We start from the raw sequence: 27,354 nt of genomic DNA, 5'->3' as shown, positions 1-27,354 counted from the left end.
GAGATGGAAGCATTAAAAGCCAAAAGGAAGGGGACATCTTCTTTATCCCACGAAGACGCCAACTTGGAATCCGTTAACGAGCTTCAAAGCCCGCCAAGGATTCGAACAAGAGGACGTCCAAAAAACAGGCTAGGTTCAAAGCTGGAGAAACAGATCGCAAATGCCACAAAGAAGAAGAAGACGAAAGTTTTAAGCGAGGTAAAAGTAATGTTCTTTAAATTTGTGGCGATTGAGTTTATTTTTCTCGTTAATAGTTTAGGTAATGTGTGTGTGTTATATTTCAGATAAACCTGTTTGATGCTGCATCAGCGGCGCATTCAAATTGCAGCCAATATCAAGGACACGTTATGAGTTATCAGTTCAGGGTACCAGCAGCAGGGGATAACTGGTTGGGTGTATAGTTTTTCAGAATATGGGTGTAAAAGCACCGTTATTTTGGGTGTATTTTCGTTAATTCACAATTTAGATATAGACACATATATAGATATATATAAAACAAAAGCTGTAAAAATTCTCAGGTTATGGGTTTATATTTGATTTGATTTTTTTCTTCATATTTTAGTACATGTAATTCATACATTTTGAATACGGTGCAGACAGTTTGGGTGTATATTTTTATACAACCTTGGGTGTATTATTAGACTTGCGTTGGGTGTAGCAGTTTATAGTTTGTGTTTATATATGCCTTGATTTTTTCCTTCATATTTTACCACCTGTAATACAGCTTTTGAATACATCACAGACAGTTTACCAGCACAGATAATTTAACATGGAATAGAAGTTGTTGATAAATGGGAAAAAATATACATGGAATAGAAGTTGTTGATAAATGGCAAATATTTACATCATTTGTTCAATTTACAAACTACCCACTTTCTATATCAGTAGAATTAATCTGACAAAATGGACTTAATAATATAGAGGATGGCTTCGACAGCCTTATAGCACTACTCTCTCTAATTGCCTGATCTCTCTGTGTATTCATCTCACTGAATAGTATACGGGATGCGTATTCCACTCTATAGTGGTCCACCTCCTCCTACAATAAAAAAGTATATTCTGTTTAAACAGCAATATTAATTCAGTAAAGTAATACAGAGTTATATGGTTTTAAAGACAGTTACCTGTGGCCAATTATCCCATTGATACTTCCCCTTTTTGATGTTTTCTGGCTCAATTATCTCCATCCATTTCATAACGTACACAGCGCAGTCATAGCTGAAAACAAAGAATATAAATTACAAATCTCATTTACAAAAGTTTAATGTTCAGACTCACAAATTTATACCTTGTTTTTTGGCCTGATATTTTAACATATGGTGATTTAATTTCCTTCTCCCTCTCCCCTTTCTGAAGAGGTTTCCCGCCGGCATATGTTATCAATCTTGAAAATACGTATCCCTTAAATACGAAAACAAATCAGTAATACACCCGAATGAATGGACAAGATACACCCAACTGAATGGACAATATACACCCATCACAACTAACGAAATAGACCTATCTATTAAAGTAAAGAAGACAGAGGCAACTTACAGTGAATTTATTAATGGTCTTTCTCTCATCAGTGGGAGCTATTTTGTGTAGCGGGTCAAGTATTTGACATTTCCGCTTTCTTGTATTTATCAGCCATAACCACCAATGCCCGGCGTAGCAGACAGGGGCAAAAATCTGAAGGATTCCCACACATGAACAGTGTGTTATTTTATTTTGCAAATAAGTAAATAAGCGTAGTAACAAATTTAGCAAACGAAAACTTACATATGGGTGCGAAGTCAATTTTTTTCTATCTATGAAGGGAATGAAACTCGGGTAGGCTTCCACCCTGAATTCCTTTTTCGTTTTTGGTGATACGAATTCCCCGTTTGGGTGATCCGAAAGCGCCATGCACTGCAAGAATGGGAAACGAGAAATGAAACACTAAACTTACACCCAATGGAACGTGACAAATACACCCAAATCAATACAGAAAATACACCCGAAGATCGTAGAAGTAAGACTTACCACAATATCGGGGGGGAGACAGTATATTTGTTCTTGAAATCTCTTTTCATTTTTGTTGTTGAGGATGAGGCAGACGGCAGATACAATCTAGAAATATATGCCGAAATCAATTTTACATTAATAAGCATTGTAATTGACTTTGGTGTAAAAACAGTAATCTTATTCTAATATTACCTGAGATTCTATATCACTTTTTGCCTGGAGGGAAGCAAGGTGCATTCTCATCAAAATGTATTCTCCTTGGCCAATCAGAGTGCACATCTCCTCATACTCGTTAGTATTGCCATCTGCATCTTCCTTCAGTCTCGTCCCCCAGATGTAGCACTTTTGTTTCATATCATCCGTAATCTGATATAATCCCCGAGGAGTTTCAAACTTTGCAGAACTTTCTCCCCCAGTCTCCCTCTGAATTTGTGGACTTGTGTTTTTTCCCTTCGTCGCGCTGCTTGCTATTCTTTGGACCAAACTGTCCAATTGTTCTATCAAATTCGCAGCTTCTGGAGATTTTTCCATTTCTGTCTCCTGCGTTGACGCCCCCTCCTGGCTTGAATCAGTCAATCCAAGGCTGAATGATGGCACCCCTGGATCTGTTTTCGGAACATAGGAAGCTGTCCGTGCCATCATCAACAGGGCAGCAGCGTCTTCTGCGTCTGGATGACTGCGTCATCATGTATAAGAATAAGAATAAGAATAAGAATATACAGATGATAAGCAAAGATTGATTTTAGTCTGATGAACTTACACTTTAGTTGGAGCTGGGGGAACCGTGGGTGTGGTCTCTTGAAGTTGTTTGGGGGTTTCAGGAGTGCTGCACAGTTACAAAAAATTAATCACGGCGTAAAAGAAACTAATCAGGAACAATATACACCCAAACTGTTAGCTAATATACACCCAAACTCCAAACAAATATACACTCAATACTATTTCTTACGTTTCTGTAGTCCCTTCAATCTGTAGCATAGGGGTTGGTTCAAAATCTGTCTCTGTGGTTGTTTGGGATGCCGGCACAAAAACCTGAATCGGGACTCTAAACAAGAAGAAAAATGAAAGGTTAACAACGCCTTTGAAAATAATAAGGTTATAAGGTTGAATATTATTGTAAAACTCACATTGCAAGCGCTTCGGACGGTGTCTGTTCCCTCACAACCATCATATTCGAATCAGACGGACTCAACCTAAAATACACCCAAAGAAATTCAAGAAATACACCCGAACAATTCAAAAATAAGACAGGCTTTGTTTTTTTGAGAACTTACATACTTGCAGTTTTTGCTTTTTTTTCCTGCCTTTTTTTTCTTGAATAAAATAATAAAGGGCTTTTTTTTCTAAAAAAAAATATATACAGAATTAGAAGTAGAAGGGTAATAGAAGAACAAAAGTAACGGTGATTTGAAAGAGAAATTACATGCTCTGTGACGGCTGGTTTACACTACTCTGTTCTGTGTTTCCTTGAGAGGAAGGAGCATCAGTTCCCAAGTTCACAGCCGGTATTCTAAGACAGATTTGATCCAAGCAACACAACAAAGTTAATATTCCAACTTATTAGACAACATACACCCAACTTGATCCACTCAATACACCCAAATGGTACCACAAGACACACCCAATTCATGATAACAAGATTTTATTAAATAATAAAGCTTCTTACGTTTCAGACGACACATAGCGACCTTCTGTCGATCGCAGGTCAGGTTGGTTCTCCCTGCAAAACAAGAAACAATTATTAGCATGCAAAACACAAAAAAATATGAAATAGACAGCCCATCAAGACATACCCCTCTGCAGCAGATTTATCAACGTTTTGCCCTAGCCATTCATCCAGTTCATCACTTGATATTTCATATGTCTCACTACATTCATAAAGGAAGATGTTAACAAAAATAATTACGACGATAGACGGTAATATAGCTTACGAGGTACTGTACCCGTCAAAGTATTGGTCTTCTTTAGGAGGTGAATCCTCCACGAGAACTTTTTTCTTTTTTGGTTGTGTTCTGGGTGGAAAAAAAAGAGTACCAATCAGAAATAAAAAATTAATTTTATCACAGAATATTATGCAAAGAAGTGCTTACTTTTTTGGTGTTGTTTTTGTTTTTTTCTTTTCCTTCTCCTTCTCTGCAGGTGATGATTCTTCACTCCTATAAGTTAATAACAGACACTTCAGTTAATACACGAAATCTTTATAATGAAGCCAAAAGAAAGGAGTAATAATTTCAGGACATTACTCATCACTTTGTTCAGATTCAGATTCTGAATCAGAATCTGGCTCCTCTTGCCTCTGCTTTCTTTTTCTGGAGTCCATTCTGGAAGGCAAACAGTGATTATTTAGAACATAATAAAATACACCCAACGTGATCAACAAGATACACCCAACTCGAAAAAGAAATTACACCCAAGTATGGTACTTACTTTTTCCCCTTTTTGATGGGGTGTTTTCTTGCTGAATCCTCCGAGTCTTGTTGACTCTCAGACTCAGAGGTAGTAGTGTCACTGTCAGTAGCTGTTTCTGTCTCCGAAGACGATGTTGGACTCGCCTTCCTTTTTTTTGTTTTTTTGATTTCTTGTGTTTTTTCTTTTTTTTCTTTTTCTTTCATTTTTTCTCTTGCTCTTGTCTCCGCCATCTTCACAATCCCCTGAAACATGAGATATTTTAGCTAGCAGCATTCAGGTAAATAAAATACAAGCAACATATTATGTTTACTTACCAAAGTTTCTTCTTTTTCTGCAGTCATTCTTTCCACCAACTTCTCCTTAGTCCAGTTGGCAATCCAAGGCTTTGGTGGTCTTTCGGCCCTCTTCTTGCCTTTGTTTTCAGAAAGATGAAAGTATATTATCATGAGGGCAAAGAGGCAGCCATCAATTGCCTTCTTCTTCTTATCCTGGTAGTCTGTGATGCCTTTGATCAAGAAGGTCAAAACATGCGCCCCCCAGTTTCTCTCCGATATGCCGTCCATCTTAAAAATTGGGGCGAGGTGCACGGGCGATATTTTGTTTATCGTCGTTGGCAAAAGGAACGCCATCTGTATGTAGAGGATGAATATCCTCTTGAACATCAGGCGTTCCTCTTCGCTGCCAACGCCGATTTCCATCATTTCATCGGTAAGACTTTTGAGGGTCTTACCCTGGAATCTTCTATAAATTATTTTGTCATCATCAGAAAGTTGCTTATAAAGTTGCTTATACTCAACTTTCTCAGGAAACAGATTTCCTACAAAAAAGAAAACAACAAAGTATCAAAATCGGTTCAAAAACACCCAAGCATCAACCTTAAATACACCCAAGCATGAACTTAATATACACCTATAATTTTGAGCTAGTTACCTGTTGCATTGATGCCAAGCGCATCACCTATTGTCTTTGGTGTTATTTGGAAAGAACCATATCCTGTCTTCAGTTTGTTCTCCCCAAGTTTGAAGTTGTTTGCCAGTTCCCTTAAGAGTTGGTGATCCACCCTTAGAGGTGGGACGTGCATCAACCCACCAAATCCGAGATCCCTGACAATTGCCTTCTTCTCCTCAGCCATGTTTCTGAACTTATCACTCAGGAGATGTGTGGCACACTTAAGGTCTTTCGTTTGGTTTCTTGCTGCCATTTTGTCTGAAACAAAAAATACACACAAATATACTCCCATTAGTAACAGTAAGATACACCCATATGTAAGAATCAGATACACCCATTGATAACAGTGAGATACACCCATTGAAATTATTCAGATACATTCATATATATCAGTCAGATATCAGTCAAACATGTTTCAATATCAAGCAACATTACAAGGTCTAATAACAGTAAGATACACCCATATGTAAGAATCCGATACACTCATTGTTAACAGGGAGATACACCCATAGATATTATTCATATAAATCCATATATATCAGTCAGTTATCACTCAAACATGCTTCAATATCAAATTAATTCAGATATCAGTAAGATACACGCATATATGAGTCAGATACACCCATTGATAAGAGTAAGATACACCCATATGTAAGAATCAGATACACCCATTGATAACAGTGAGATACACCCATTGAAATTATTCAGATACATTCATATATATCAGTGAGATATCACTCAAACATGCATCAATATCAAGTCACATTACAAGTTCAAACAGTATACAACCCCCAATCTACGGAATAAAGCCCCAAAAATCAACAACAGTAGCAAGAGAACTTAGAACAAGAATGTAGAACGACGTAAAACTTAGAAGAATGACGTAGAACTTAGAACAGTGTGACAAAGAAGCAAGAATAATAGCACAGTAAACCCTAGAGAAGAACGACGTAGAAGAAAACTAAAATTGGGAGGTTTTCTTGATGAACTTACGTTGAGTGTATTTGCTTCGTTTTCTCTTCAGATTCTTCACGTAGAGTTTGATGTTGTTTTGATGGAGGTTTCGAACAACGATTTCTATTTTTTGAACTTTGATTTTTGCTCGAAATTGGGAGCGTTTCCTTGGTTTCGAAGCGTTTTGAGAAGTGGAAGAAGTGGAGGAAGTGGAAGAGTCTGCCATACGAACCGTTTGTGTTGAGCGCGTGATTTTGACGCGCCATGTTATGCTTCCTTATGCGCGTGTCTTCGATTTGGGCTGGGCCAACTTGGAAGCTTGGATACTTGTATGTGTAGCTGGGCCCTTATATATATTAGTTGATGAAGAGTGATTACTAATAGAACCAATTTGATAAAATTTTTATTTTTAGAAAGTAGTTTATTATTTAACTTTAAAAATTGTAGTATATATATTTAATAATAAAATTATAAATGATTTTTAATAAATATAAACAATAATAATTATATTTAATAAAATAAATTTTAAAATTAGAAAGGATTATATTAGATATAAATATAAGAATAAATCTGAATATTTATTAATATACGAAACTATATTAGATATTTTAATTTTAATAAGTATAAATTAACTTTAAAAAATATCTCTTTAAATATTTTCAAAAAATCTTTAACTTCTAAAAAATAAAAACCACAAACATAAATTAACACAATTTTTTTATTTACCAAACAATAAAAGAAAGATTTGTGAAAAAGGACCTTTTTAAAATATTTTACCAAACAAACTTAATTTTTAATCATTCCATTTACTTCACCGCTTAAATAAAATTTTCTTCAAAAACAACTAACACTAGCACTTTAATTTTGTGCCACTAAGTGTGGCTTTAGTTGCTCACACGTATGATTCACAACAAGAAGTAATCTCACTGCGAAAGTGTAATGCGATGGAAATTATAGAAGATGAATGGATGAGTGTGTCTGTGTGTATGAATGTATGAAATTATGAATGAATCCAATGGATCAAAATTAATTTTGAGTGTTAAAATTGAGGGACTACTTAAAAGAGAAAATAAACTAAGCTTCAACTTGCATATTACAAGTTATTATTTCTAGTAAAACTTCATTTTGCTCTACTAATAGGACTAAGCTTAACTATACTAGTATACTATAATTTCTAAACAAGACACATCTAAAATAAGATGACTTTTAATTTGATTTCTCTTTACCTTGATAGTTTCAACGACATCATCGATATCCTCATTATCACATGATTGATTCAAGCTTCCAGATTCTTCCAATAACTCTTCTGTCAAGTCATCCATTTTTATTCTTTTGTAAAGCACACTGAGAAAATCCTTTAGCAGAGGGAAAAAAAAATAAAGATAAGAAAATCCAATATTTCAATGCAATGGAAAAACAATATCTTGATCAAGGCTAATTTTTTTTTATATGACACCAACTGTGGTGTAATGCTGGGTTATGGAACTATGGGAAGTTTTACATCGGTGTGGCGGCGTTCAGATGAAGAGAAGTAATCGGACGGTCCGATTTATTGCAGCTAAAAAAGGACACAAATCGGACCGTCCGATTTGTGGTTCATGGAGGGCAGTGCATGGAAATCGGACCCACCGATTTCATGCTTAACGTTCAGATTTTTCTTTTGTACAAGGAAATCGGACCCAACGATTTCTTGGCAAGATGGAAAAAAATTTTGGGGGCCATGAAATCGGACCCAGCGATTTCTAGGTGCCACACTCCGGTCAAGCACCTAGTGCAGTTATACACCACCACTAACCCAATATCAAAAATAAAAAAGTGCTTGATCAACGTAGTAAAATCAAATCAAGATTTTTAATTACCTGTGGTATAAAATATCTAATTTGCATAGGAACCTCAATAGGCAATGGAGAGTAAACCTTGATTAATCTTAGATTAGGCATCTTTTTAAGGCTGTCAACATTCAAGGCTACCTCTCCGATTTGAGATAAATCTAACAGTATGCCTTCCACTGAATCACTTCCCTAATCAAAATTAGAATAACAATAAGACAACACTATCTAATATTAATATTTCTTACAAAAATCTTACATATACATAAAAAATTTCCTATATATATATTGTTTCACACATTTTCAATATATATTTGATATTCTAACATTATTATTTACTAATAATTATTTGGTAACTGATTTCTTATATATATTTAACATTTAACATTATGGTAAATTTTATCTTACCTTGTTATTCTTCAATATGTCATACACTTCCTCTGGATCATTCACTCGGCTTCGTCGTCCGGGATTAGCAGATTCTTGACGAACGATTTCCCAACCCATTCTTTGCATTAAATCATGCATTTGTATTTTATTGTCCTTTGAAATGGCTATAAGAGCTTTCTCTTGGAGAGAGGCTATTCCACTAGCTCCATGAAAGTTCCAAGCATCCAGCTGGCTTATGACATAATCTTTATCTTCTCCTTTGAAAAAGAATGCAATATCTAGAAAAACCTTTTTCTCTATGTCATGTAATTCATCATAACTAAACCTCAACACACTTTGAATTTCCCCATCAGGATCAGTATACTTCTTGAATCTTTCTAAGGCACATTTCCATATGTCATTACTTTTAGAATGGAAATATGAACCAAAAACTATTAAAGCTAATGGGACACCCTTGGCAATAGCAACTGCCTCTCTAGATAGCTCTTCGAATCCCCTTTTGGGTTGGCTTTCATTGAAGGCATTTAAGCAGAAGAGTTCAAGGGATTCTTCAGAGTTCAGCTCCTTGACATGGTGTATTTCATGAAATACTCCTGCAGTAAACACTTGCTTATTTCTGCTAGTTACAATCACTCTACTCCCTGGCCCAAAGTGAATTGGTTCAAGAAAATCTCTTAGAAGCTTTGGAGTATTCACATTATCTACCACAAGGAGAACCTTCTTCTTACTTAGCCTCCTCATGGTGGAGGAATTTGCCCTGCTTGCACCAGTTATATGGTGATTTTCTTCCCCTAATAGCTTAGAAACAACTTCGTCTCTTAAATAATTTAACTGATTATTTTTCAGTTCATCTCTTATATTCTCCAAGAAGTAGCAGCCCTCATATTGGTGAGAAAATTTGTCAAACACAAGTTGAGCAATGGTTGTCTTACCTATGCCACCCATGCCCCAAATTCCAATCTGTCGAAGTTGTTCAGAATCATTTGTCATTAAGGACTTAATCCATCCAACATTTTTATCAATTCCAACGAGGCCATTTGATTTAGCTGGGTCATCTGATTCACTTGAGGAAAACTTTCTCAGTTTGCTACAAATGTCTTCTACAATTTTATCAACAAGATCGGATTCATCCCTAGCAAACAAACGAAACAGAGAGAATTTGAGAGAATATTCTTGATTGATAGAGAGAATGATGAGTTATTATAGAGTTTTGGTTTATATAGATAGCTCTCTGACTTGAGCAATGAGCTGTACTTCTAACTAACTCTGATATCTCTACTGCCAGCCTGGCATAACTGATCACAACTGATTCTCAACAGATTCTAATTTACCATCATCTGATGACTTTCAGACAGAAGATATTAAAAAGCAAAGAAAGGAGAGTTCAATTTGATGCAATATTTATACTAAATCATCTTCGCTATGTATATATTTTTTAATTTTTTTATAGATATATTGAAACGATTTGCGAAGATGTGCTTTTATATAGTGTCTAATCTAATTAATAACAATAGGAGATCAATATCCCTAAGACCCTAACTCAACATAAAATGAAAAAATACTATATCCAACTCAAAATCTTAAGGGAATAAATTAATGGGTCTCTCAACTTATAAACTCCTCATTCTTCCTTGCTTTCTTCAATGTGAGACTAATTTTATACACTACTTCTTATACTTGCAACATTAACAGTAACCTCTCCTACACACACATTAAATATTAGGGGAGAAAGGATAAATTTATTGGATTTGGCGCGATGAACACTGTGATGTTTGGGTAAAAGTTTAAGAACAAGTTTAAGAACAGAGAAGGTTTGCTTGGAGAATAAGAAAGAAGTTGAAGAAGGAGAAAAACGATTACAGAGGAAGTGATAGCTTGAGTTGAGAGAAGTATTACAAGCTCTACCTATGTCTAACTGATTCTTGCATTATATACACTAGTCTAACTGATTCTCAACTAACTTGACTAGTCACCCAATCCACATCACTTAGCATAACTTAACAGTTCATTAGTTGAAGAGCTTTATAAATTTGAATTTGAAATTTGTGAGTAAATATCACCAAATTTAATCAAATTAAGGTAATTACTCATTTGAAGATAATAGTTAAAAAGTTGATATGTATTATGTTAAATATGTTAGTCAAATATATTAATAAGATATGTTAGCACAATATGAATGAATCTATCACTTTGGCTTTACGTCAATAGACTTGTGTAACTATTTGCTCGATACAACAATTAGTTGCATGAGTAGTTAGTAGTTACACAAGTCTAATGACTTAAAACTTAAGTATCTATATTATGCTAAGTTGCTAACCTATCATCACATATTAAACCATTTGATATTTTTTATCTAGGAAAAATATAGATGGACAAAGAGAATTTTGAACAATAATCATTTTAAACTAAACCGTTCACTTTTCAATACAAACTAAGTAACCAAATTCGTAATGCAAATTAATACCATAAAAAATACAGAAAATAAGTCATTTGACTAACAACAAATAGTAACAAGTATGAAAATGAAAATAAAAATAAAAAAGAGGAGGAGGCTTACAACTCAGAGTCCAACGGATAAGTAAATCCTGAAATTTCAGCAGCTTTAGCTAGAGCAGATCTCCATTTTTGTACCTTGTCCTTGTCTTCCCTAGCTTCATGTTTAACAAAAGCAGCAGCATAATCTCCTCTCTCGTGCCGCACATCTGCTGGAACTAGTTTATAGAAGACAGGTACCACAGCAATTTGTTCATTTTTTTCAGCACACTCTATTATCTTTTGAGCTCAGCCAAACACCATTTAGAAGAAGCAAAGTTTTTTGAGAATATAACCAACAGAATTTGTGACTCTTCAATTGCCGTGAGTATTGATGATATTTTATCTCCCTTATTAAGTTTAGGATCATCTACATAGAAATCAATCTTCTTATGCTGCAGATATTTCTTCAGATGACTAAGCAGACCACGCCGGACATCAGTGCCTCTAAAGCTGATGAACACATCATGCTTATAGTTCATTTCAGCAACGTTTCAAGGCCAGGAACGAAGCCGTTCCACGCAACCAAGAGAATGAGGAAATTTAAATCGTAAGGTTTGAATTGTAAATATTACGCTCCCAACAATCTGCAAAAGTAAACTAACAATAAGAAAGTCAAATATAGAAATTAGAAAGGAAAAATGACATAATTATTTGATACATAGGAAACATAAGAAACACAAGTGATAATACCAGTGTGGCCAATAACAATTTGAGGCTATTGAAATGTGGAAGCTGATGAGGTTCTACAACTGCATAAGATTAAGATCTCAAGCTTCCTTCATGAAAATATAGGTCTGTGAATCTGTGCTTCAGGATCAATAATAATGACTTTATTTATAATTAAAAGAAGATGACACTACTGTGCTTCTCATACCCGAACCTGCCCCACACAGATATGAGGCTAATCTAGTAATTTACTATTGTTACCCCAAAGCAGGAAGAACATAATTCAAAACCCTACAAAGTAGAGGCAGCAGTCAAATGAGCTTGAAAGGGAGAGGCCAAGGAGTAGACCTGGGGACTTCGACTTTGTCCTTGATGCGTTCTTATCATCTTCTCCTTCTTTTTCAGTGATCCAAGTAAATATTAGAATCATCGATCAACAAGGGGCTTATTCAAATCAACTAAAATATCTTTAGATTTTTTTTTTGATAAAAAAATAAATAGGATTAAGTATGATTTTGGTCCCCAATACAGGGGCTGAAAATTTATTTCGTCCTGAACTTTTTTTCGCTCCAAAATGGTCCAAGGTTTCAGTTTGTTTTCGGCCTCTATGTTGAGGACTAAAATCATACTTAACTCAAAACAAATATATCTCTAACTTTTTGTTTTGCAGACATTTATATCTCTAAAAATTTAAAAATACAATTAAATCCCTAAAAAAATTGGATTTATTGTTATTGTTATAAAAATAAAAATCAATTTTATTTGAATTTGTTATTTAAAAATAACCGATTCATTAATACGTCTAATAATATTGCGATACGTAAACGTCTCTACAAAAAAGACGTTTTAAGCGTCTTTATGAGAGTAATCCCATCATAAATAGTTATCTAAGACTAAATATGAGATTTATTATTTTAATATTTAATAATTTTAATTTATTTTAAATTTATATGAAATGTTAAAATTTAATTAAAGTTTTTACATCAAAATAAATTTATTTTTTCAGAAATGAAATTAGTGTTATTTCATTAATCATCTCCAATGTAAAATAAAATTTAAAATCATTTTATTCTATTTCAACAACCGACCCCACAATTAATTTCAAACTATATTTTCAGCATGCAGCCTTTTAAATCAATGTTACAGTTACGGCATGGAAGTTGCATTGTAGTTTCTTATTTCTGTTCACGCGTAGAGATGGATGGCATATACATCATGAACCAGCAGGAAGTTTCTTTTTCTTTTTCCCCCAAAGAAGACTCAAGTCAATTTGTGACCCCGTAAAAGGATAAGAACCAGGAAATTACATTGCATAGATAGGTTTTAAGAAGTCAAGAAGACCAAATTAATGTTATTTCTTCCCCTTTTTTTTCTTTTTTCAAAAGAAGCCGTGTATTTTTTTGGTTTAATTTTGCTTTTGATGTATACTGCATTTTTTTTTAAATTTTGTACTATATCCAACTTTGAGAAAAATGCTTATCTTTTCTCTCTTTATAGATCAAATTCGAAATCATTAAAAAGAAAAGAGACTTATCCGTATTAAAAATCTCATCCAACTAAAGTCTCAACAACAACAGTAGTGGAGTGAAAAATATTAGTAAACTTGGATTAAACACCAGGAGGAATCTACTAAGTCCTAATAAATTATTGTATGCTGTAAATTTTAGAATTAACTATCAAAATAAATAATATTTAAAAGATTTTGATGCTGCCAAAAATAATTTTAAAAGACACAAATAATAAAATAACCAATAAAAGATTATTAAATTTGGCAAAAATAACTAATTCTCAATTATTGTCTACCAAAATGTTTGGGATTTTAATTTAGTAGTTTATTCATAAATTTTATCAATTAAATGTTAAATGTCAACATCTTACTTTTATATATATAATTTTTTCATCAAATTTAGAATTATTTTGATATGGCAGTATAAAATTTTACATTTTTATGTACATTAAAATTTTAAAAATTAAAAAAATATGACTATTAGATTACGTATCTATATATTGATTTCTGAATTTTATGAAATTCAGTAAGTTTAATTTTTATGATATATGACTTAATTCAATAATTGTTAGATTGATAAAATTCATCGAACATAAAAAAAATATTCAATAATTATATATAGTTTAGATCCTTCAATCGAATCTCTCAGTCTCTCTTCTATCCATCATTATAGTGCCAGATTGAACTACTTTTCACCCATTTCTTGTCACCTATTAGCATTCTATATATTGTGGTTTGAAATTTCCGCGAATGTGTGCCAAGCTGAGCATGCAAGTTGCCTAATGAACTTAACATTTTATTTGTCAGAGTTAATACTCAAAGTAGTCCTTAAACTTACAGTTAAGTTTCAATATCGTCTCTAAATTTAAAATTGTTCCTGAACTTAACAATATTCGTCCCTGAGATACTTTTCGATAACAGAATAATGACGTGATTAGACAGAGACCACGCTAAAAATTATGCTACACATGTAAAATGCCGTTTTATTTTTGGCGCTAAAATAGAATATAAACGACATCTTTTAAGATATTTTGAGGGATTTTAACTCCAACATGTTAAAATCCCTCAACATACCCTAAACGTACAATGTCGTTTATGTTCTATTTGGACGCAAAAAATAAAACAATGATATTTTACTAGTCCAACTAGACCTCTATCCAAGCACACGTCATCATTTCGTTATATATAGAAAAGTATTTTAGGGACAATTAATGTTAAATTCAGAGATAAATTTAAAATAATTTTAAATTCAAAAACAACATTAAAACCCAACTGCAAATTTAAAGACAGCATTGAATATTAACTCTTTATTTCTCTTCTCCTTCAAAAAGCAAATGCAATGTACAGAAATACTTTCTAATTACTTATCCAAATCACTTAATTTATCATAGAATAAAAATATGAACCAAAAACCTTGAAAGCTAATAAAAATTTCTAAAAGTAGATGAGATTTTTATTTTATTCTATTTATATTGACACATCAGTAATTTTAGAAATAGAGATTAGTTCAAACAATTTTTTTTTATTTTAAAAATTTAAAATTTTGAGGAGAAAAATTATCTTTATTATTAATGAAAGAATATTAGGAGACCAATACCTTTAATGTAGAAAATGAGAAATTTGATTAATGTTATTTTATATGTAAAACAAAAATAAAAAAATATTGATCACTTAGAATTTCTCTTTGTTTTTTTTTTTTTTTTTTGGGATTAGAATTTCTCTTATTAATGTATTGCATTATAAATCTAATAGAACACCTTAAAAGTTTTCCATAAACAAAAGTCTAAGTGCAATTACCCAGTAAAAAGAGAAAAAAACACTACAATTACAATACTCTATAAGGGTGAGGGTTTATTGGACTGGCCATAGTTGGGCCAAGGGGTGGATAACAAATGCACTCAAAGATTAGGCTATACTATTGGGCTAGGCCCAATCTCATCTATCTAAAGGAACCGATTATTGGTTTGAGTTCAGTGGACCCTGCCAGTTTGTTGTTTGTCCAATATCGCAGTAAATTGTAGCTCATTTTCTTCTAAAAAAAAAAAGAATATCTTAAGTTCTTAACACTTTTCTTTGTTTTATGACCAGTGAATAATATTTTGTTTCTAAACATTTATTTTTTAAAATACCGACCCAAATATTATTCAATTTCTCTCTCTTTATTATAGTTAGAATCTCGATTTAACCCTCTTAAAATTTTTTAATATTACGATTTTAAATAAATCAATTGATTTTACAAAATTTATATATATTATATATAACGATTTTAGGGTTTAAATTTTGTTAAGATTTTATGTTTTACGTACTTAATTTATTTTTTGGATTTCATGTAAAATTTCGATTTTTTCTACCTTACCTCTATACGTACATTTTTTAGATTTTTTAAAAAGATAAAATTAAAGTAAATAATAAAATCGGATGAAGATTGAATATCAATCTTTCAATAATAAAAAAATTAGATATAAAAAAATTGTGTATAATACATATTTTCTAAAATGTTATAATTTTGTACTTTTTACAAAAATTATTTTTATAATATATGTAATTTTAATATGAATATATTTTTATATTTTATTTAAAATAATCTAAATACATAATTAATAAGTAACACTTATATTTTTATATAAACATTAAGAATGTTCAGTGTATAAATAAAATTATAGAAATAATTTAAATAATTAAATAAAAAGAAATTTAACTTGTAAATTTTAACAGATAAACACAATGTACTGAAAAAATTGATTCTAAAGAAGAAAAAATAAAAGAAAAAGTGAATCGAACTTATCCATGGGTTGTTTTGTTCATAAATCATAACACACACTTGGATTAAAAGATATGTTTAAATTTAAATTTATTTATTTATAAGTTTTATAAAATATTCAATTTTTAATCTCTATTCTTTTTATTTTATAAAATAAAAATATTGCATAAAATTATTATTTTTCTCCCTCTTGTTGTTCCTACTCTCCCTACCCAAGTTTGCAGCTCATTCTCTCTCTTCTCTTTTCCCATCTTCTATTCCTCTTGGATTGTGCTAGGGTTAGTGTTTTCTTCATCCCCAATTTTCATTCCCAACCTTTGATTCGATCCGGTTCACAGCGCGTGAAGCCCTACGCGCCTCCATTCTTCATTGGGGGACATGGGAGGTGACAGTGCCGCAGAAAGGTCTACGGATTCAAAGGTCTCTGAACCCGTCAGCATCAACATTCGGTGTTCCAATGGTTCCAAGTTCTCGGTTCAGATTTGCCTCGATTCCACCGTCGGATCCTTCAAGGAAGTCATTGCTGGCAGTTGCGATATCCCAGCTGGTCAGCAGCGCCTGATTTACAAGGGTCGGATCCTGAAGGATGATCAGACCCTACGAAGCTATGGTGATGATTTGATCTCGTTGTTTTATTGTTTAATTCATAAAATTGAGCTTGATTTTGTTCTATTTGGTTCAGGTTTTTGTTTATGAACTTGTGGAAACCTATTATCGATTGTATGGTTTTTGTCGTGGGAGATGTTCGTGTGTTTTCTGATTTTTATTATTCTTTGCTTAGTTTGAGAGTCAGCTAGGGTTTTGTGGTGGTTAGAGTTAGAAGGTTTCGGATTTCTAATTTATGGTTTGGGTGTTCAATGTGAAAAGGAATGAATTCGCTTCCAATTGGGGAACATTATTGATTTGTAATGTCATGCTGTTATTTTTGTTGGCATACTATACTTTTCTTAGGGGAATACTATGGTGAAGAGTGTTTTTCAATGAAGAGTGAAGATTGTTCTTTAAACAATAGAGAAAAATATTTTAAAAAAAATAAACATATCATTTGCAATGCACACTCCCCTCTCTTCACCATAGAAATTACCCTTTCCTTATTATTTTTAATGAATTTGAGGGAAAGGAATACGAATGTTTAATTAGTTTTGGGTTTCAGTTTAGAATGTAGAGCTTGGGCGTGTTTGAGAAATCATTTGTATTCATGTTAAAGCAATTTTATTGTTCAGTACAATCATGTTATACTGTGACAATGATAATCCCCTTGTCTTCCGATACAGCTTAATTTTCTGTTTATCTGTGTAGGCTTGGAGGCAGATCACACCATCCATTTGGTTCGTGGCTTCACACCTTCCAATACAGGTGGGGGCACAAATACCAGTGGCACCAATACCGCCACAACTAATGCCAGAAGTACTGGTGCTGCTGAGGGTGGGGGCTTAGGAGGCCTTGGTCTTGGAGCTTCATTGTTCCCTGGATTAGGTTTGAATGGGATGGGTGGCAATAACCTATTTGGAGAGGGATTTCCGGATCTTGAGCAGATGCAGCAACCATTTATTTCAAATCCCAATTTAATGAGAGAAATTATGAACACACCTGCTATGCAGAACCTAATAAATAATCCTGAGATTGTGCGGAATCTTATAATGAGCAACCCGCAGATGCAGGAGCTCATGGATCGGAATCCCGAGTTAGCTCACATACTTAATGATCCAAGCACCCTCCGCCAGACACTTGAAGCTACAAGGAACCCTGAGATCATGCGTGAAATGATGAGAAATACCGACAGAGCAATGAGCAACATTGAAGCATCTCCTGAGGGATTTAACATGTTGAGGCGCATGTATGAAAATGTTCAAGAACCATTTTTAAATGCTACTACGATGGCTGGAAACACAGGAGGCAACAATACACCACTTTCTGGGACTCAAGCCAGGGACCAATCAACAAATCCCTCAACTACTAGCTCCGAAGCAACTGCTGGTTCTCCATTACCCAATACTAACCCACTCCCCAATCCTTGGTCCTCAACGGGAAGTAAGTTCTTATGCTATATTTTGCTCCTTAGAATCCTGTGACCGGATGGCTCATTCTAATCAATTGTTTTTATTACGTTTTCCCTTATTCTGATATTTTTTTAGCTCTTTCAAGACTAGTAAATAGATTTTTTGTTGCTCATTACTGGTACTACTGTAATTGATGGTGAATATTTGCAGCTGGTGGTGCCCAAAATAACAATAGAAGGTCAACCCCTGCTGGTGGGGATGCTAGGCCGCAGGCACCTACTGGCTTAGGAGGGCTTGGACTGCCGGATCTTCAAGGCATGCTGGGCGGCAATGCTATGCCAGATCCTGCTTTAATGGCCCAGTTAATGCAAAATCCAGCTATCTCAAATATGATGCAAAGTATGCTTTCCAACCCACAAACTTTGAATCAGGTATATGTTTAGTTTGCCTTGTAAGAGTACAAGATGTGTTGTGGACGCGTGGTTCCCTTGGATCTATCCTTTTAACATTATTCTTTTTTCTTTTAGATGCTTGGAGCTAATGCTGATCAGCGTGGCATGCCTGATTTGAATTCTCTTAGAGAAGTGATGCAAAATCCAGAGTTCCTTCGCTTATTTTCTTCACCTGAGACACTGCAGGTAAACAGATGTTGATGAGTTCTTGTTGACATTGAGTATCTTCTCTTAAGCATATGGTTGAGTATTTGTCTTTGCTTGTGTTAATAAGCATGTGGTCTACTGTACTTACTTAGTCTTTCGAGTATTGGCATTGATGTTTGGATGTGGTTCATTTTATAACAGAGTAGCTTGCTTGGACGTTGATATTTTAGGTTCTTCTTAAATTTTTGTTCTTTCTCATAATTTACAATAGGCTATAGTACATGTCACATGATAAGAATTTAGGGCAGTTTTCGCATGACAAAATTTTGAGATTGTATAGGAAAATGCATCTAAAGTAGGTTGCTACATGGTAGATGGAATGAAGGACAAGCTAAAGACCTCCCCTTTCATATAATGTTGTGTGTATTGATTCTAATAGTAATTTTTGTTACAAAAATAAATGGGTTTTAAAACTTTTAGTTCATTTAGAAATGATCATAATTCTCCAAGTGTTTTGTGGGAGAACATTTTTTTTAACAGAATTTGATTTTGTGAAATATAATGATGAAGAAGAAACTGTGTTGATTCGTTGTGTAATTTTATTCATTGGTTTCAATTAATTTTCTTACCATTTATTTTATTGCGCATTGGCAGCAACTCATGTCTTTTCAGCAAGCTCTTCTGTCTCAGCTTGGTCAACAACAGCCACGGTAATTATTTTTAATAATTCTTGTGAATTTGATAATGAGGTTTAATGTGTAAAGGTTTTTGCTGAATACTTATAATGTCTTTCTGAAACATTGGAAGGATTTTTTAATTTCTCCATTTAAAGTAAACCTTTGACTCGGGACACAAGGGTGTGGGTTCAAATCTCTGACCAAATATGATGCCTTGCTTGTATTGCAATGTCTGAAATCAGCACTTTTAAACCCATCTAGACTTTTAATCTCTTTTTCTATATTTTTTTTTTCTTGATTTTCTATTAATATGAAAAGCTTTTGCAGGGAATCAGGTCAAACTGGCGGAGGCACTGGTATGCGAGCTTATGTTGATATAAACTATTTAATTTTATGCCATAGTTTTCGCAATTCAAATTATTTTATTTCATTTCTTCGATTAAGATGATCCATCAGTACTTAATCAGTAGTAATTGTTTTTTACATATTGAGATGTAGATTTGCAGGGGCTTGATTGACCACAGATACTGTACATATCTGTTGATAATAATTAACTATTATTTTTTGCTAGGTCCTTTGAACAACTTGGCAGGTTTGGAGTTGTTATCAAGCATGTTCGGTGGACTTGGAACTGGTAGCCTAGCTGTTCCAAATAGATCAAATGGTTAGCGTTGTTCTCATCTTTTGTTTCTTTCTAAATAGATTTTATGTCGATTCGCTGACATTGTTGCCTTCTGCAGAGCCGCCCGAGCAGTTGTATGCAACCCAGCTTTCTCAGCTTCAAGAAATGGGATTCTTCGACACGCAAGAGAACATAAGGGCCCTTATTGCCACATCCGGTAATGTTCATGCAGCAGTTGAACGACTTCTAGGAAACCCTGGTCAGTAGCAGGCAATGTCAACGAAGTCTAATTCCAAAGGTCGGTCTCTTCTATAGATTTCTGAGGTTGGTCGCTTCGACAATCGGTTGTGTTCAGGTGCCTTGTTGGGTGTTTAAATAAAATCAGAAATCTATCCCAATTTCGCAGTCAGAGCTGAAATGGTGTAGGATACATACATTGGATTGTAATTTCTACTCTCAATCCCCCTTTCGAGTTCTGATGATGATGGTCCTCTTTTCTTGGTGTACATACTTAAAATTAAACTCTAGATTTTAGACTCAGCAACAAGACCTCAAAAAGTGTTTTCAACTGAATCGATTTTTATACTATTCATTTGTATTATTAATACTTTAATAACTCTCTAAATTACATGCTTTGGCAGGTGGAATGGTATTGTGATGAGACTGGCAGTTAAATCCCAACTGCTAGAATGTCATGTGAATTTTTTTTTATTATATATTGATTGAGTTAGCTTCTATCTTCCTCGTGCAATATTTTTTTCCCTCTCTTTTTTACAGGGAATCACAAAGTGTTGTCCTGGTGAGTAAAAATGACTATACGAAAAATGTCATGAATTCAATTGAATTCAACTGCAAATTCTTTTCTTGGTGAACAAATATTCTTTTTATGTGGGGAGAGAAGAAAGTTCAAATTTATTCTCTTAACGGGTCATTACAACTTACAAGTGAATTATTCTAATAATATTTCGTCAACATCGTTAGGATAAATTCATTTTTTCGCAAATTATTAATTGATTCGTCTCCAAGTCTTTAAATAATAAAAATAATACAATGTCGTTATTCTATAATAAATTGAATTAAATTTATTCATAATATGCATTATAGTTATAGTGTTTAAAAAAATATTATTAAAAAAATTTATTATCAAAATATAAAAAAAATTAATTTTAATGACAGTTACATAACCACTATAGTTATTATGAACATAGGCATATTATAATTCACATGTATATAATAATAATAATAATAATAATAATAATAATAATAATAATAATAATAATAATAATAATAATAATAATAATACGGTGATGATGATGATATGATGATGGCAAGAAATGCATAATGACAAAAAAAATTGAAAAAGGTACATATAAGTTTCCCAAAAATTTATGACAAAGAAAATCTAATCTTTAGCAAAGCGTGAAAGCGGGGCCATTAATGATGAGGGAAGTGCAATATTTATTCTTAATATCTAAAAGTAGATATATAAGTCTACTCACATTATTTTTAAAATATATATTTTTTCTATTAATGTTATGTTAGTAATATCGCTTACTTGACAAAATATGAGAATCAACCACTTAGTTTTTGACAAATTAACTATTATTTTCAAATCAACAATATATTTATTATATCTCACCGTTATAAACAATACAATAACTTTATAACTCCAATAATTAATTTATTAATTTCTATAAATAACTCATTAAATATAATAAATATTCATATTACAAATATAATAATAATATTATTAATCATAATAAATTTTACGTTACTAATATTCAAATTTCGTACTATTTGAATTACTTATATAAGTCTCTTATCACTATTCCTTCAAATGACATCAAATTTAGTACAAAAAATTTATTTTCGAACTACACAACATCTCAAACTTACTCAATGGAGCATCATTCTTTTGAACAATATCACCAAACAAAAAGACAATTTGTTTATCAAAGTTTGCGTGGTTTATCTATGGGAAACATTAACACCCACAAATGAAGAAGAGTCTCTTTGCTTAGAAATGATTATATTAGATGAAAAGGTACAAAATAAACATATTTATTATATTTTTAAATTGAATTTATGAAAAAAATACTTTAATTATTTTTGCTTTTTATACTTTTTATACTATTTTATAATACTTTATATATAATTATATTTTAATATCGTTAAAATTATACTTCTTTTAATATACTATTCATTCTTCTTTTTTAACTAATTATGAACTATGATTTACTAACACCGAAGGAAATGAAAAATCTATACAATAAAAAATTTAAAAATAGAAGATACAAATGATTTGTATAGGCAAATTAAAGGTATAATGAAAGCAAACTTTTTACTCACAATTGTTGTGAAAGAAATTAAAGATCAAATTTTGAACATTTTCCACGACTATTTTCAATTTGCATCACTTGAGATATGATCTGACAGAGTAGGTCAAAGAAAAATACTAATAAATAATTTCATTTTATACTATTTCAATTATTCTTATTAAAAATAACTTATTCAAAAAAATCTACACATTTTAGTTCTTTTTAGATGTCATTGGAAAACTACATCAAGAGATTAAAAAGAAAGAGAACCATATAAATTCAAGACACATCTTCAGAAGAAAAATATACATGCAAAGATGGAACAAACAATATAATAGAAGAACATGCCTTCACAAGAACCTCGACTAAAAGAAGAAAGCAACAATTCTAATAATAAACTAATAAAAAAAAGGAGGACGAGCGCCACATAAGAAGACTAAATTCATCAACTAAAACAAATGCAAAACTCAACCTACCAAATAAAGATGTCACTTTGTACAACTCCAACATCCAAACCTTTTGTAGTATAAATTATTTTAAACAAAACACCTTTTAAATTTAACTTTAGTTTACACATATTTAATTTAATTCTACAAAATATAGCCATTTTTAATATTTATTATATACCATCATTAATTTACTGTCCAGTCTCATCCTAGTTTTAAAAGAATACTATAAAGTACGGACACTTTTTCAATTTGTTGTTTGATATGCATATCTTGTGTGTTTAACTGTGTCTTGGTAAAAAATAAAAAAAATCACTAGATACGCATTTGGACACATTTAAATACGATCACGTATCAATATGTCTAATTTTATTCTCAACATGAATTTTTGAAATGAATTTAGAAATAATATATATTATTAATTATTAAAACAAAAATATTTTAAATACTTTATATAATTAAAAAAATATTATTAATAATTAAAAAAATAATTTATATTTTAATATTAATAAAATACTAAAATATCATTATAATTTATTTTAAAAATATATATATATATATATATATATGCTGTGTTTTTCGTATCTGCATGTTCCATGTTCATGTGAGTGCATTCTATCAAGTTTACTCTTCAACGGAATTTTGACAAAATAATTCGAAAGAAAAAATAAAATAGGACAAAATAAATTAATAGAATAAAAATGAGATATTTTAAATGTTAGAGATAAAATTAGAATTTAAATTAAATATTAAAAATTAAAATCTAAAATGGTATTTTATCTTATATATTAATTAAATCTTCAATAAATTAATTTTCTCATAAAAAATATTTTAAGAAATACTATAAATTAATTATTTTTAAAAATTTATTATTAAAAAAATATTTAGTATAATAGTTTAGCAGTATTTAAATAATGATTATTCAATGTGTACATCAAAGTTACTCACCAATATAAAATACATATTAAAATACAAATGCACATTAAAAATAAATTAAACCATACATATTTATATACAAATACACTAATAATTGCTTTTATGGTAAGAATAACATTTTTTTGTTTAATTAAAATATGTGATTTGAGGCACAGAATTTTCTCGTATTATTTATTTGAGGAGGAAAACCTTAGAACCTGTTTAGCATTATTAGTCTGAGTAACAGTTGCTGATACTATTTATTAAAAGAACATTTAACTAAAGAAAATTTATTTATTTTAGTAGACCACCCTTAAAACGATTTTAGAATTATCTCAAATTGGATCTCTGATTTTATCATGGAAAACACTCAATTGAATTTTAAAACCCTAAATTCTGATGAATCCAAAAGACATGGTGCTGTGATTAACGAAGGAAGCAAGCAAAAAGAGGAGAAGATTGACGAAGAAAAATCATTTGAGGATAAAAGAATGAATTTTTCTCAAGGTATTTATGCTTTAAATTGATGATTTCATTTGTATTAACCTTATTTTTATCATTTAAAAAAATTCTGATAGAGTAATTAAGGTGAAATTAAACTGCTGATTAGAGTACAATACTCATAGAATACGTATTCAGCAGCTCAACTTCAATTAGATGAAAACATAAATCAGATTCTTATTTATTCTGATAAAATTTATTTTTAATAATTATTTATTAAATTTTAGCGTATCTATGATATGTTATTTGTTGAAAAGTCATTTTATATTTTATTTTTTAAATAAAATTTATCTAAATTTGAAGGCATATAACTAATAGTCCATTTCTCAAATTTTTCAGTCAAGGACATGTAGATAATAAACTGCTTCTAATCAAGTTAATGAATCTAATCGGTATGTTGAATGTGATCATCTTGAGTTTGTGTTTAACCCCAAATTTTTTATTTCTTAATTCTAACAATTAAATTAGGGAAGAATGAAAATTTATTATGTATAAATTCAAAAATTAATTTAATTATTTTTAAAATTCAAAATCATTTTAATGGGCGTTAATAATTTTAAAGACTAAATTGATAATTGAGTAATATATGAATTAACATTAATATATTATAAATATGAAAAACATTTAATTATATTTAAGATAAAAAAAATCAACTCTAATATTTTATTTATTAACAAATAAAAGTTTTTTTTGTATTAGTTTTAAATACTATAAATTAACTATTTTAAGAATTTATTATTAAAAAAAATATTTAGTGTAATAGACTAGCCATACTTAAATAATATATATGGTTTGAGGCATAGAATTTTCTCGCATTATTTGAGAAAGAAAATCTCGAAATTTATTCAATATTATTATTCTAAGTAATGGCTGATATTATTTACTGTAAAAATATTTAAGCAAGAAAATAAAATACTTTAGTACATTACCTTTGTAAAACAATTTTAAAATGATCTCAAATTGGACTTTTGATTTTTCTATGAAAAATACTAGATTAGATTCTAAAACTATAAATTTTGATGAACCCAAAAGTCATGATGTTGTGATTAGTGAAAAAAGAAAACAGAAAAAAAAAATTGATGAAGAAAAAATATTTGAAAATGTTAATAATTTTAAAGATTAAATTAATAATTGAGTGATATATGAATTAACATTAATATATTATAGATATGAGAAACATTTAATCATATTTAGGATAAAAAAAATCAACTCTAATGTTTATTTGTTAACAAATAAAAAGGTTTTTTTCGTATTAGTTAATAAAATAAAATATTTTAAGAAATACTATAAATTAACTATTTTAAGAATTTATTATTAAAAAATATTTAGTGTAATAGACTACCGGTACTTAAATAATATATATGGTTTGAGACATAGAATTTTCTTGCATTATTTGAGGAGGAAATCCTCAAAACTTATTAGTATTCTAAGTAACGGCTGATACTATTTACTATAAGAATATTTAACCAAATAAACACAATACTTTAGTACATCACTTTTATAAAATAATTTTAGAATGATTTCAAATTGGACTTCTGATTTTCTTACAGAGAACACTAAATTAAATTCTAAAACTATAAATTATGATTAACCCAAAAGCTATGATGTTGTGATTAGTGAAGGAAGAAAAGAGCAAAGAAAGAAAATTGATGAAGAGAAAATATTTGAGAACAAAAGAACAAAGCTCTTTCAAGATATATATGTTTTGAATTGATGATTCTATTTGCTCTTAATTTTGTTTTTTATTAAGGTGAGATTAAACTATTGATTAGAGTTCAATATGTATACTCAGCCGTTCAATTTTAATTAAATGAAAAAATAGATCAAATTCTTATTTTAATAAAATTTATTTTTACTAATTATTTAATGTATTTTAGTGCATTCAGATTATATTATATTATATTATATATATTGGGAAGTCATTTTGTATTTTTTTTAGTAAAATTTATCAAAATTTTAAGATGGTAAAACTAATATACAGTCTATTACTAAATTTTTCAGTTAAGGATATATAGCCAATAAGATGCCTCTAATCAAGTGAAACACTGAAACCCAATGTCTTACTTGGAGTTGTATGAGTTTAATCCCAATTTTTTATTTTTTATTTTTGGTGTATGTGAGATGTATGTGTGTTTTGGTAGTATTTAATTTTCATTTTAAAAATAAAAATATAATAAAAAATTATATAACTTTAAAACAAAGTAGAGACAATAAAATTAGAATTTAAAAACAACATATTTGTTTCACTATTTTAGTACATTTTTGTTACTAACTGCTTTTTTTTTTTTTAATTGGTAGTCTGTTAATAATAAAATTTTTGACCTAATAATCGGCCAACAATAATTTTTATGTCTTTGTCTTTGTAAATACACTGTTCAAACACATTACTCATGTTATCAGTTATTACAATATTATTGAGGGGTTAACAATCTAGCCACCATAGTTAGTGAGTTCATTTTCACACTAAGACTTCCTAGATTGTTGTGCCAATTCTCAAGTTATATGATTGTCATCTATCAACATCTAAATTTTGAGTTTATCAACCTTTGGTTATATCAATCTCTATAAATATATTATCCAAACACTATCTATTATGTGTTGAGCTACCTATGTTTGGCATTATATATTCATACTTTTTATTGTAAATCAATTTCTTTTTGTATAAAATGTTACCTTAACATTTAGCAATTATACAGAGAGAGTGATTAGTGTTGTGTTATATAGGGTAAACTACAAAAAGTGTATCAGAATTATTTTATTGATAAAAATGCCTTTAAATTTTGTTATCGATAAAGATGTTCTCAAATTATTTAAAAATATAATAAAAGTGTACATCAATATAAACTAAAATATTCTACGTGCAAATATAATTTTTTATGTAAAGAGTGAAACTCTGGTATTGATAAGTGAGCATATCATACTTTTTTGTTAACAGAGCAGATCTTTGATTACAATTTAGCATTTTTGCACGTTTTTTAATTATTTAAGAATATTTGTATCGATAACAAAATTTGAAAATATTTTTAAAATAATTCGAATAATTTTTGTAGTTTACCCAATTACCCTGCTATATATGTCATATCTATGTTTTTGTATTTGATAACAATAATAACAATATTATATTGTGTATTTATTATGTGATTAAAGGATTTGAAGTTGGTGAAAAATCAACAAGAACTGAAAGCCCATTGTCCCTGTCGCTACCACTGCCACCACCACTACCACTACCACCAACTAATGATGCTTCAACAATAGAACCTGTTGAAGGTGGTGAAGATGAGAAGAAAAGTA

The 27,354-nt window shown here is 30.8% G+C and overlaps 3 protein-coding genes across 6 annotated transcripts; 1 reads left to right on the top strand and 2 right to left on the bottom strand.

Moving 5' to 3' along the window:
* Positions 1-763: 763 nt before the first annotated feature.
* Positions 764-7,663, bottom strand: LOC107628189 (uncharacterized). 3 transcript variants are annotated; one of them, XM_088502753.1, is made up of 22 exons: positions 7,524-7,663; positions 6,337-6,636; positions 5,326-5,601; positions 4,710-5,212; positions 4,414-4,637; positions 4,230-4,307; positions 4,077-4,142; positions 3,930-3,998; positions 3,780-3,854; positions 3,653-3,706; positions 3,410-3,496; positions 3,261-3,329; positions 3,114-3,179; positions 2,936-3,031; positions 2,747-2,812; positions 2,179-2,662; positions 2,005-2,091; positions 1,762-1,890; positions 1,537-1,671; positions 1,289-1,401; positions 1,125-1,218; positions 764-1,039 (listed from the first exon to the last, which is right to left on the bottom strand). In XM_088502753.1, exons 2-22 carry the CDS (start codon positions 6,521-6,523, stop codon positions 866-868), a joined length of 3,132 nt encoding a protein of 1,043 aa, XP_088358879.1. In that variant the 5' UTR covers positions 6,524-6,636; positions 7,524-7,663; the 3' UTR covers positions 764-865. The 3 variants fall into 3 exon arrangements, with proteins under 3 accessions (XP_088358879.1, XP_088358875.1, XP_088358881.1); XM_088502749.1 differs by having other exon boundaries at positions 6,337-6,643; positions 7,524-7,661; XM_088502755.1 differs by lacking the exon at positions 3,261-3,329 and having other exon boundaries at positions 6,337-6,643; positions 7,524-7,661.
* Positions 7,664-7,949: 286 nt separating this feature from the next.
* On the bottom strand, positions 7,950-12,112 carry LOC107619878 (disease resistance protein RUN1). 2 transcript variants are annotated; one of them, XM_021112850.2, is made up of 4 exons: positions 11,742-12,112; positions 11,074-11,648; positions 8,535-9,648; positions 7,950-8,318 (listed from the first exon to the last, which is right to left on the bottom strand). In XM_021112850.2, the coding sequence occupies exons 3-4, from the start codon at positions 9,504-9,506 to the stop codon at positions 8,121-8,123; spliced, it is 1,170 nt and encodes a 389-aa protein (XP_020968509.2). In that variant the 5' UTR covers positions 9,507-9,648; positions 11,074-11,648; positions 11,742-12,112; the 3' UTR covers positions 7,950-8,120. The 2 variants fall into 2 exon arrangements, with proteins under 2 accessions (XP_020968509.2, XP_016177602.2); XM_016322116.3 differs by having other exon boundaries at positions 7,978-8,318; positions 11,074-11,635; positions 11,742-11,881.
* A 3,949-nt stretch (positions 12,113-16,061) lies between these two features.
* On the top strand, positions 16,062-20,618 carry LOC107622850 (ubiquitin domain-containing protein DSK2b). The gene is made up of 8 exons (XM_016324896.3): positions 16,062-16,595; positions 17,285-18,016; positions 18,196-18,416; positions 18,513-18,623; positions 19,239-19,294; positions 19,589-19,617; positions 19,833-19,925; positions 20,002-20,618. Exons 1-8 carry the CDS (start codon positions 16,364-16,366, stop codon positions 20,148-20,150), a joined length of 1,623 nt encoding a protein of 540 aa, XP_016180382.1. The 5' UTR covers positions 16,062-16,363; the 3' UTR covers positions 20,151-20,618.
* Positions 20,619-27,354: the final 6,736 nt, after the last annotated feature.

Source organism: Arachis ipaensis, chromosome B10 (assembly GCF_059453495.1).
Source record: "Arachis ipaensis isolate K30076 ecotype BB chromosome B10, ASM5945349v1, whole genome shotgun sequence".
Lineage (NCBI taxonomy): Eukaryota > Viridiplantae > Streptophyta > Magnoliopsida > Fabales > Fabaceae > Arachis > Arachis ipaensis.
This window is presented reverse-complemented; position numbering and strand designations above follow the sequence as displayed.